The sequence below is a fragment of the Erinaceus europaeus genome, chromosome 14 (assembly GCF_950295315.1).
Source record: "Erinaceus europaeus chromosome 14, mEriEur2.1, whole genome shotgun sequence".
Classification (NCBI taxonomy): Eukaryota; Metazoa; Chordata; class Mammalia; order Eulipotyphla; family Erinaceidae; genus Erinaceus; species Erinaceus europaeus.
Genome location: NC_080175.1, coordinates 148,400 through 160,434, shown reverse-complemented (window position 1 = coordinate 160,434; position 12,035 = coordinate 148,400). Strand labels below are relative to the sequence as shown.

Here is a 12,035-nt window from a genome sequence, read left to right as displayed (position 1 = left end):
CTGCAGCAATTTATATAACCACATGGTGGCTTTTATCTTTTTTGGTTTTTTATTTTGTGATTAAAAGTGGGTTCAACATTGTAAGATTAGGGGCCAGGTGGTTGTGCACCTGGTTAAGTGCACACACTACAGTGCATAAGGACCCGGGTTCAAGCCCCTGGTCCCCATGTGCAGGGGAGAGCTTCATGAGTGGTGAAGCAGGGCTGCAGGTGTCTCTCTCCCTCTCTCTCTCTCTCTCTGTCTCTCTCTCCTCCCCTCTAAGTTTCTCTGTCTCTACACAATAATAAATAAAACAAAATTAAAAGATTTAGCCAGTCATCTGTGATGGGCATCTAGGCTGCGTCTACTCTCTGGCTGTTGTGAACAATGCAGCTGTGAACACAGGGCAGCGTGTGTCCCTTCTAACGAGTGTCTAAGTGTCCACTTGGTAAATGCTCTAGTGGTATTTATTGATAAGGTAATTCCATTTTTATTTGTTTAGGACTGTCCACACAGTCTCCAGAGGGGTGCTACAGTTTGCATTCCCACAGCAGTGAACAGAGTCCCTTTTCTCTATAACCAGTCTGGGGCAGCTGGAGTAGGGGCAATGTCAGCTGGCCTGCAGGCTGCATTATCTGGTCATTAATCTGTTTGCATGGACTCCCTACACTGATGAAAATAAAACATGAGGAAATACAGAAATGTCGCAGCTTCACAGGGAAAGAAGCCACAAGAAGCCACAGCCTCTCTGCTGGAGCTTGGTGGATCTGGGCGGACAACATGCCCTGGCAGCAAAGTGGCCTCCCCAGTATCCTGTGCTCTCCCTAGGATGCTGCTCAAATAGCCACTTGGTGGCTGGAGAGGTCACGCAGCTGTAGCACTCTTGTCTCACATTTGGGAGACTCTTGTCTCAAACCCTGGCATCACGTCAAGCAGCAGCGTGGGCTCTAGTCTCAGCCTCCCTGCATGAAATAAAACATTGTCCCCTGCAAGAAATAAGCAGTGCCCCCTGCATGAAATAAGCAGTGCTCCCTGCATGAAATAAGCAGTGCTCCCTGCATGAAATAGGCAGTGCTCCCTGCATGAAATAGGCAGTGCTCCCTGCATGAAATAAGCAGTGCTCCCTGCATGAAATAGGCAGTGCTCCCTGCATGAAATAGGCAGTGCCCCCTGCATGAAATAGGCAGTGCCCCCTGCATGAAATAGGCAGTGCTCCCTGCATGAAATAGGCAGTGCTCCCTGCATGAAATAGGCAGTGCTCCCTGCATGAAATAGGCAGTGCTCCCTGCATGAAATAGGCAGTGCCCCCCTGCATGAAATAAGCAGTGCCCCCTGCATGAAATAAGCAGTGCCCCCTGCATCAAAGCCTTGGTGTGTCCCACCCATCTGCCTGCCTGAGAACCTATTTCACCCTGTGGGTCAACTGAAGTGCTGTCTTTAGAGCAAACTGGTTTAGTTTGTCCTCCTCCCACGCAGGCATACCGGGAGCTGCCCGCCCCTCTGCTCTGGCTGCACCCTTTATTCGGAAGGCCATGACCTCCATGAGTTTTTGGCAGTCTGGAATTCGCCTGTGTGCACTTGCACTGAGATATCACAGCATTACCCTCCCTCTTTCAGACGCTTCAGGCATCAAAAAGCCCTGTGCTTCACCTGGCACAACAGTAGTGTCCGTCCACAGTAGTGTGACAGTCCGCTGTCATAGCTCAAGGTCCTTGTCTTGATGTCAATCACTTAGTTATCTCTCAGTCTTTTTAAAATCTTTATTTATTGAATCAAGATAGCCAGAAATTGAGAGGGAAGAGGGAGATAGAGATGGTGAGAGACACAGAGACACCTGCAGCCCTGCTTCACCACTCATGAAGCTTTCTCCCTGCATGTGGGGACTGGGGGATCGAACGCAGGTCTTTGTGCATAGTTACATCTGTGCACTCTACCGGGTGCGCCTCTCCAGCCTTGACTTTGCATAGATAGCATTCATGACTGAATACTGGCCATTTCCCTTGGCTATTCACCCAGGAGTAGGGTTGCTGGAACATGCCTGCCCTCCTAGTGATGTCAGTGTTGGTGACCCATAGCCACAACGCTGAGCCAGGAACTTCCTTGTCTCTGTAGTTTAGTAACTGACCACCTCCTGTCCTCTGTGCCTGGACATCACACGTCCTTCCCGAGTCTTGGATTTGTGTGATTACCTCATAAAAGCAGAATTTATCTATTTGCTGGAGTGGTGTTTATGTTCCCCTCCCCCAGGTTCTCAAGGCCAGCAGTGCTGCCAACTGCTGTGGCCTGCCCTCCTTTTGCCATCGGCGGTCAGTAGCTTTCTTTCCTCACCTGCTAGGCGGCAGCCCAACAGCACACGCTGGCTGCGGTGGACAGCGCCGGAAGGACGCTGCTCTGGAGTCCCGTTCCTCTGGGTGAGCGCCCACAGGCAGACTCGCTGTGCTACACTGTGCTTTGTTTTCTGAGCAGTAAGTATGCTGCTCCTCGTGGCCTCTGCTCACCTGCCTGCTCTGACATTTGACAGTGTACTGGGCTTCCACCTTCTCCCATCCTCCTCCAAACGCCTTTTCCAGCAGTGCTCTGTGGGGTTCTGCTCCTGCGAAACATCGCTTCACACACTTGCCAGTCCTTTGTGAGTATTTCTTGAGAAATGTGCATTTTAGAATTAAGTCTTAGAGGGCAGGTGCTGACCTGTAAGAGACTCTGTCTGTGTCAGAGGCGGATTCCATGTGAGACAGCAGTTTGAGATGTGCTGCAGTCTAGGTCTGGTTCTTCCCTGCTGTTTACATTCTTATTTTATTGATTGATTTATTCCCTTTTTGTTGCTCTTGTTGTTTATTGTTGTAGTTGTTATTGATGTCGTCATTTTTGGATAGGACAGAGAGAAATGGAGAGAGGAGGGGAAGACAGAGAGGGGGAGAGAAAGACAGACACCTGCAGACCTGCTTCACCGCCTGTGAAGTAACTCTCCTGCAGGTGGGGAGCCGGGCCTCGAACCGGGATCCTTACGTCAGTCCTTGCGCTTTGCGCCACGTGCACTTAACCTGCTGTGCTCCCGCCGGACTCCCAGCTGCCTGCTGTTTACATTCTTGAGAGGAACTTCTCCAGTTACTTATTTTGCTTTTGCTACAAACTTGGGTGTTTTGGGAACCATGTTCAGCGTTACAAAGCTTTCTCCCATGTCCTTCCAGGAGGCCTGCAGTCTGGGGTCTTACAATTAAGGTTTCCCATACAGTTGGGGTGGTTTTTTTTTTTGTATGTGGATAATATTTTCTAATTGTTTTCTAGGATATGCATTCAAATATAAAGCTCTCTTTAAGCAAGGTTTTACCTGTGTACCACAAGTATTTCTAAATTTTGGTTTTATTTTAGATTAACACAATATTTTCTATTATTCGTGTGATTTCTTCCTTAGTCCACAGGTATTTGAAAGTCTGCCCCTTAATTTCCAAGTATTTGAGGTTTTTTTTTTAGTTTTATTTGAATCTATTTTGTGTTCTTATAACATTGAACCTGTGTGCTAAGAATTACTTGAAAAGCAGTCACCTTTACTTCCGACTCAGCAGAGAGTTCTTTGTTTCTGTGTCATGTTTAGTTTCCAACTTCTTTCCCATGCACATGGCACAAGACTGTGCCGTCTCTGGCTCATGCACTGCTCTGAAAATATCGGCCAGGCCTCTAGCTGAGAGTCATTCAGATGTTCTACATTTTTGCTTTTATTTGTTGTGAGAAAAGGGTGTTAAATCCCAGTTATGACTATGTATTTGTGTGTGCATTTATCTACATAAAATTTCCGACACTGGGGGGTCGGGCAGTGGCGCAGTGGGTTAAGCACATGTGGCGCAAAGCACAAGGACTGGCATAGGGATCCCGGTTCGAGCCCCTCGCTCCCCACCTGCAGGGGAGTCGCTTCACATGCGGTGAAGCAGGTCTGCAGGTGTCTGTCTTTCTCTCCCCCTCTCTGTCTTCCCCTCCGCTCTCCATTTCTTTCTGTCCTATCCAACAATGAACAACATCAACAATGGCAATAATAATAACTACAGTGAGGCTACAACAACAAGGGCAACAAAAAGGGGAAAAAGTGGTCTCCTGGAGCGGTGGATTCACGGTGCAGGCACCAAGCCCAGAAATAACCCTGGAGGAAAAAAAAAAATTCCCGACACCCTGCTTTATAGTCCTCACACAGATAATAGGACCGGCTTTTTGTTGTTTTTCTGTGCGTGCTGTTTTCTGTGTCTTGAGACAAGACTTGGAGGCCCCAGGCTGTGCTCCCTCATGCAGCCCTGCTTAGTCAGGACCCTGCTGTAGGGTTCAGGGCCCAGCCCACTGTGGTTGCTGCTGTGCTGAACAGGACAGCTGAGCCTCCGACATGTTCTGCTCAGAGACGGGCGTCAGTCCTGTAACCCAGTTCCATCTATCTGCAGGAAACGTAAGACTAGATCAGTCAGAGAGACCAAGCCATGTCCTGGCCACATTTGGGTGGAAGCAGGATGGTGATGGCCCTATGGAACATAGTTGGTGTGGTTCAGCTGTACGCTTGACCATGACTAGAGAGTGAACTTTATCTGGTGAATATTCCACTACAATGAAAAATAAAGTTTCTGGAAAAATACCAAGTCCAATACCTTGAATAAACACATTTGAACATTTCCCAGTTATAACACAGAGAAGGCGGAGAAGAACAAAGATGAGAGCTGGCACTGACCGCTGTGGTGCTCTCTGCGGACCCACCTCACCCACAGCCCTCCACTGCCCTGGCCCTGGTCCTCTGGGAGCCCTGTGCTGCCCCCAGCCCCCTCTCGGCCAGGGCTCCTGCAGCTGCCAAGTGTGCAGTGCCTGCCCTCTGCTTGCCTCTCGCTCGAGAGTGGGGCTCAGTGCCTTCACCTCCACCCCAGGAGGCCTTTCAGAGCTGTGTTTCCACAGGAGCTTTGCTGAGAGTTGGACACTGTGGACACTGTCAACCACAGCTCCCCTCCCCCAGATGGCACCTGGGGGTGATTCTTGCCTGCTGAACTTCAAGGAAAATGAGTTTCTCTCACCAGCTCTTGGCCATGTCCCTTGATGCAGGCTGCTCTCCTCTGCTGTCCTCAACCCCTCCACCCTGGCCTGTCCCCCGGGGTCTTGAGTGGCCAGAGCTGTTGGAGTCTGGAGTCCTCTGGGAGGCAGAGCTGAAGCTGGTTCCCGGAGGACGCAGCTTCCCCACTGCTGCACTCGGGAGCTGGTGTTTAAAGCCAGGCTGCCCTGTGCCAGTAGCCACCAGGACCAAGAGAGCACAGAGCCCTGCTGGGTGGGTGAGAGCGCTGCTGGGTGGGTGAGGGTGCTGCTGGGTGGGTGAGAGCATTGCTGGGTGGGTGAGGGCACTGCTGGGTGGGTGAGAGCATTGCTGGGTGGGTGAGGGCCCTGCTGGGTGGGTGAGAGCATTGCTGGTGGGTGAGGGCCCTGCTGGGTGGGTGAGAGCATTGCTGGTGGGTGAGGGCCCTGCTGGGTGGGTGAGGGCCCTGCTGGGTGGGTGAGAGCATTGCTGGGTGTGTGAGGGCCCTGCTGGGTGGGTGAGAGCATTGCTGGTGGGTGAGAGTCCTGATGGGTGTGTGAGTCCTGCTGGGTAGGTGAGAGTCCTGCTGGGTGGGTGGGTGAGAGCCCTGCTGGGTGGGTGAGAGTCCTGCTGGGTGGGTGAGAGTCCTGCTGGGTGGGTGGGTGAGAGCCCTGTTGGTGTGTGAGGACCCTGCTGGGTGGGAGGGTGAGGGCCCTTACTGGGTGGGTGGGTGAGGGGCATGCTGGGAGGGCGAGGGAGGCTGCTGGGTGGAGGTTACTGGGCTGCTACGGCCATCCATTCCAGGACTTAGAAGCATACATCTGTGTAACATTTTGAAGAATTCTTGTCATGAAGCTTCTTTTTTTTTCCTTTTTCTATTGCTAATAGTAAGGTGGTTTGTTTTTACAAAATCAGTGGGATTAGGTGACATGCTTTATTTGTTAGATTATTATCGCTGGGCAGTTCTGGTTTTCAAGTAAATTTGAATTCTTTTTTCTTTTTTTTGTGTGTAGTGCTGGGATGAACCCAGGGGTTGGTCCTGCTGAGCCACCTCCCAGTCTCAGTGGATTCTAAATTCTGAGACAGAGATGGGTGAGAGAGGTGACAGAGCACTGCTGCACTGCTTTGTAGAGCCATCCTCACAGGCCCTCTGAGTCAGGTGTGAACCCAGAGCCACAGGGGCCTGCCTGCCACACCGTCAGGTAGTCTCTGCAGCCCTCCCCAATGAGGTAGCCGGGGGTGTGGTCGTGGCTGCAGGCCAGGCAGGGCCAGTGGGGCAGCTCAGGACAGCGCCCAGTCTGAAGCCGCCTTCCCTCCTGCCAGGCCCCGGGAGACCCTCAGGTCAGGACACCTGTGGAGATGCGGGGTCAGTGCGGCTCTCCTCTGAGGTAGGTTGGCTTTGCTTCTCAACTTTCTGTTCATTTTTTTAAATTAAATTTTCTAAATTATCTTTATTTATTTATTATAAGATAGAGACAGCCAGAAATGGAGAGGGAGAGGGAGGTAGAGAGGGAGAGACAGAGAGACACCTGCAGCCCTGCTCCACCCCTCATGAAGCTTTCCCTTGCAGGTGGGGACTGGGAGCTTGAACCTGGGTCCTTGTGCACTGTAACGTGCGCTCAGCCAAGTGCGCTACCACCTAGCCCCTGTATGGCACCTTTCTGGCCCTGTGACATCCTCTGTAAGGTCTGGCTTTGGATCAGGCCATTTGGTTTGGACTGACTGTCACACCTGTTTCCAGCACCCAGTGGTCTCCAGCTCCACACTTCTGCGTAGGGTCCATCCCCTGAGTGTGACTAGGTTGGCGAGGTCCATCTGAGATGCTGGGGGACAGTCCTGCTCTGCTCTTCAGGGAGGCTGTGTTAGTCTCACAGATCACCATTTTGTATTAGTGATTGAATAATGACTAACAAGACTGCAAGATAACAGGGGTTCCCACCACCAGAGTTCTGCATCCTCTCCCCTCCATTGGAAGCTTTCCTATTCTTTATAGGAAAGAAAACCACGTCTGGTTTTGTAGACGACGTGCTCCCAACACCGGATCTCCACTGTCTGGTACTTTTTTGTGAACCTGCAGAGTCAGAGTTAAACAGAGATGAGGTGGCTTATGGCCCATGGAGGCAGGGAAGCCTGGGGGTGGTACTCCTCTGTGAATAGCGGGGCCCTGCCTGTGTGGCTGCATGGCTGCAGTGGGCTCCGAGGAGGAGACGGGCTCCTTGCTGGCTGGTAGCTGTCCTGGGGTTGCTGTCAGCCGATCATGTCACCAGGGGCTCGTGCCGGCAGTCTGCAGAGGCCCAGGGTCTGGCTGGGGCCTGTGGGGCTTAGCTGCCTGTTCCTCTCCCTCTCCCTCTCCCTCTCCCTCTCCCTCTCCCTCTCCCTCTCCCTCTCCCTCTCCCTCTCCCTCTCCCTCTCCCTCTCCCTCTCCCTCTCCCTCTCCCTCTCCCTCTCCCTCTCCCTCTCCCTCCCCTCCCCCTCCCCTCCCCTCTCCCTCTCCCTCTCTCTCCTCCCTCTCCCTCCCCTCCCCTCCCCTCCACCTCCCCCTCCCCCTCTCCCTCTCTCTCTCCCTCTCCCTCCCCTCCCCCTCTCTACCACTGGAGAGAAATAAAAGAGAGAAATCAACAGGCAAGGGAGAGACGGAGAGGGAGAAAGAGACACCTGCAGCCCTGCTCCACAGCTTGTGAAGCTCGTTCCCTGCAGGCGGATGGGATGGGGGGATTGAAGCCAGGTCCTTGTGCATTGCAGCAGGCGTCCTCCAAGGCTGCGCCACCACCCAGCCCCTCAACTGCGGCTCCTTTCAGCCTCTGTGGCCACTCCTGCTCCTCCCGCTCACGGCCAGAGTACAGGAGGCCGGCTGCAGCTCTGCTCTTTCTCAAGCGCCAGCAGGGGACAGTCTCTGGTGTGTGGGGCCAGGGACGCCCCTTCCATGTTGAGCCACAGCAGGCCTCCCTCAGATCCCACTGGCTCCTGTCCCTGACCCAGCCTGGGCGCTTCACCCTGGGTGTTCAGTGGGTGGGTCAGAGTGCGCCCCTTGCTCTGGGAACCCTGTTGTGCTGCCCCTGCCCATGTATCTGCCCAGCCCTCCACTGTGAGCAGGGTCACCCTGTTTTGGGACCCCTGCCCCTGCCCATTCTGGTCTGACCTGCATCTCCCTGTCTGTCCCCCACCCAAGGGCTGGCTGAGTTCCTCCTGGTCCCCCACCTCCCCAGTGACCATTCCAGCCCCCCTGCAGATGTCTGACTCCAGGAGAGCATGTGGCCTCGCTCAGTAGCTGCTCAGATGCAGTGGGGTGACTGTTCCAGTCCAGGGGAGAAGATGGTGGGTCTAGGGGCTGGGAGAAGCCAGACCTGGATGTGACAGAACAGGTAGGTTCCAGGCCTCTCTGCCTACACTGGACACTGCTCTCTGCAGATCTCGGAGAGCCAGGTCACAGTGCCAGGCGTGTGAGGTGTGAGCACAGTCAGGTCCGTGGCACCAGGAGTAGAGGCGGCCCTGCCCTGCATGACTCTCACTGTGTCTCCATGGATAATGCGTGAATGGTGAGAGAGAGCGGCACAGAGCACTGCTTGGCTCTGGCAGGGGCGGTGGTGGAGAACCTGGAGTGGCCACTGACCACTGCCCACCCCCAGGTCCACCCACCGGAGCCCGGACGCTGGGGGCCATGTCTAACCTTTCGCAGGTGGTGGAGTTCGAGCTGTGCGGCTTCCAGGTGGGCCCGAGGCTGAGGGGCCTGCTCCTCCCGCTCTTCCTGGTGTTCTACGCCCTGGCTCTGGGTGGCAACACCCTCATAGTCACAGCCATCGCCCTCAGCTCAGCTCTGCACACGCCCATGTACTTCTTCCTGGTCAACCTGTCAGTGCTGGACGTGGCCTGCGCCAGCGCCGTGGTGCCCAAGCTGCTGGCCGTGCTGGCGGGAGGGCCGGCCGGCATCTCCTATGGGGGCTGCATGGCACAGATGTTCTTCCTGTCCTGGACGGTGGCCAGTGAGGTGCTGCTCTTCACCGCCATGGCCCTGGACCGCTACATGGCCATCTGCCACCCGTTGCGCTATGGCACCCTGATGCGGCCGGCTGTGTGTGGGGCACTGGCCACGGGCGTGTGGGCACTGGGTGGGCTGGGCTCGGGGATCAACACAGGGCTCATGCTGCGCCTGGCCTTCTGCGGCCCGCGCCCGCACCGGGTGCAGCACTTCTTCTGCGAGATCCCCCCGCTGCTGCAGCTGGCCTGCTCCTCCACGCGCCTCAACGACATCATGGCCGTGGTGGCCGACTTCTTCTTTGCGGTGCTGAACTTCCTGCTGACCGTGGCGTCCTACGGCTGCGTCATCGCTGCCATCCTGCGGATGCGCTCGGCCGAGGGCCAGCGCCGTGCCTTCTCTACCTGCTCTTCACACCTGCTGGTGGTCAGCCTGTACTACTCCACCGTCATCTACACCTACCTGAGTCCCGGTTCCCGATATGCCCCTGGGCCTGGCAGGGTGCTGGCTGTGCTCTACTCGGTGGTGAACCCGGCCCTGAATCCCCTCATCTACTCCCTGAGGAACAAGGACGTCAAGGCTGCCCTCCGGCGGGTCTGTGCTCTCCTAGCTCAGAAGCTATAGTGGAGGGTTTGCTGGAGGCACCAGGGTCACCCTGTCCTGGGCTCCAGTGCCCAGAAGCACCCAGCCTCACCTGGACAGGCCTCCTGCACAAGGCCAGACAGCTCGTGCGGGGCACCCAGAGGTGGGCTTGAACTGCCAGCAGCATGACGTGTGGGAATGCAGCACAGAGACAGCTGCTCCTGTCTGTAGCCCTGACCTCGGGCTTGAGCCCATTACATGGGCTTTGTGTGGGCCACTTTCCCAAGGCCTCTGCCAGTTTCTGCCTGGGGTGGAGTGGGGACGGGGGTCCAGGTGCTCAGACACAGGGACTGAGGTAAACAGAACCCAGGAGAAACAAGCTGCAGTGGCCCTGTGGGGCAGGCTTGTGGGTGAGGTCAGAGCAAGGCTGGGCCCCTGGGCCCAGAGGTTCCAAGGGCTTCGTGCCCAGAGGGGACCATGTGCCGCGTGTCTGCAAGTGTCAGCGGTGAACGACTCAGCTCCTGGGACAGGACACAGCTCTGTGCCACCTTGCAGGGTTTCCCCACAGCCTGGGCACTGCCTTGTCTGCACCAGCTACTCAGGGTGCAGAGGACCTCGCTGGGACGGAGACTGGCTTGGCTCTTCAGGGAGCACTGCGGGGAGGAGGCTTACAAGGCCCAGCTTAGCCTGAGCAGATAGGCCACCTTGGCCAGAGGAAGCTCTCTGCCTCTCACCTTTTCAGCAGCTTCTTTTAGAAAAGGAATCTGTCGGGTCCATGGCAGAAGCTGGATGTCTGTGTGTCTGTGTGAGTGTATTTTGGAGTGTGCACACTGTGTGGACATGCTCACATGCGTGTGTCTGTGTGCATCTCTGTGGCCATGCACGTGTCTGTGCACCCCCATGTCCACGTGTCTGCCTCTGCACCTGTGTGTCGCATACCTGGGCTTTTTGAATGAACTCTCTTTAGAGCCTCATCTGCAGGATTCAGCAAGGTTCTGGCTCAAACTGCCTGTCAGAGCTGCTGAAGCTGCTCAGAGGTCTGGATCTGACCTGTTCCTGAAGGTGCGCCTTCAGCTCCTGGGTGTTCCAGGAGAAACCCCACCCCCACCCCCACCATAGAGAAGGCTGACCTGGGGAGGATGTGAGAAATGGGAGTTCTCAGTCACTCACCCTCAAGATAAGGAAGATGGAGTACTCTGGAGATAAGAGGCCAGGCGGTGGTGAACCAGGTTAAATGCACACATTACAGTGTGCAAAGACCTGGGTTCAAGCCCCTGGTCCCCACCTGCTGGGGGAAAACTTCATGAGTGGTAAAGCAGGGCTACAGGCGTCTCTCTTTCTCTCTCCCTCTCAATTTCTCTCTGTCTCTATCTAATAATAAATAGAAACAAACATATTTTTCCTCCAGGGTTATCGTTGGGGCTCAGTGCCTGCACTACGAATCCATTGCTCCTGGTGGCCATTCTTTTTTTTTTTTTTTTTCTCCAAGGTTATTGCTGAGGCTCGGTGCCTGAAATACAAATCCACTGCTCCTGGAGGTTACTTTCCCCCTTTTGTTGCCCTTGTTGTTTATTGTTATTATTGTTGTTGTTATTGCTGTCATTGTTGTTGGATAGGACAGAGAGAAATTGAGAGAGGAGGCGAGACAGAGAGGGGGAGAGAAAGACAGGCACCTGCAGACCTGCTTCACCACTTGGGAAGCAACCCCTTGCAGGTGAGGAGCCGGGGGCTCGAACCGGGATCCTTATGCCGGTCCTCGCACTTTGCGCCACCTGTGCTTAGCCAGCTGTGCTGTCTCCTGGCCCTCTAAATAAAAATATTAAACAAAAAAAGAGCAGAGAACATAAGCTGGTAGACATGGAGGAGAGGAGACTGGATGGGGGAGGTGTGGGCCCCAGGAAGGGAGCCAGGACAGCTCAGCCACTGTCCTATGGCAGGCCGTCAGTGTAGACTGGCAGGCAGAACACGACCGGGAGCAGCAGACAGGTGGCATGTGGCCAAGGGGTGTCGCCAAGAGTGTGCACGGTGGGTGCTGACTCTTGTGCCTGTGCGTGCGCGTGGGCACTGTGACCAGGCGTGTCTGCACACGTGTGCATATGAGTGCGTGTGCTGCCCAGGGTCTGCTCTGTGAGCACTGCCTCTTTGCCTCCTGCTCCTCCATAGCTGTCGTGGCTGGGGAGGTGGTGTGTCAGCACAGGGTCCTGCGTCACCTGCAGACTGGGGAGCACCTGCCACGGAGTGAGCAAGGAGAGTCTCTTCCTCGAGGGGCCTCCCAGTGGGCTGTGGGGGAGCTTGGGAGCCCTGCTTCCTGCTGCCTTTTCCACCAGGCTGAAGGGAGATGTTCTGTTGCCTCACCCCTGCCGACACACCCAACTCACCCTGCTGACATGACATGCTACCTCCATGGCCCTGGGTCCAGGGTGGCCAGGTGGCAGTCTCAGGCCTTCCTGCCTGCCGCTCTGATCCTGTCAG

General features: G+C 55.1%; 1 protein-coding gene across 1 annotated transcript; it reads left to right on the top strand.

Annotated features, from left to right (window-relative positions):
- The first annotated feature begins 7,602 nt into the window (after window positions 1-7,602).
- On the top strand, window positions 7,603-10,959 carry LOC103123082 (olfactory receptor 13A1-like). Its single transcript, XM_016192795.2, has one exon. It carries the CDS (start codon window positions 8,667-8,669, stop codon window positions 9,603-9,605), a length of 939 nt encoding a protein of 312 aa, XP_016048281.2. The 5' UTR covers window positions 7,603-8,666; the 3' UTR covers window positions 9,606-10,959.
- The last annotated feature ends 1,076 nt before the right edge of the window (window positions 10,960-12,035 follow it).

What these genes read in the sequence shown, in the direction of transcription:
- LOC103123082 (XM_016192795.2), top strand. Translation starts at nt 8,667, where the DNA reads ATGTCTAACCTTTCGCAGGTGGTGGAGTTCGAGCTGTGCGGCTTCCAG.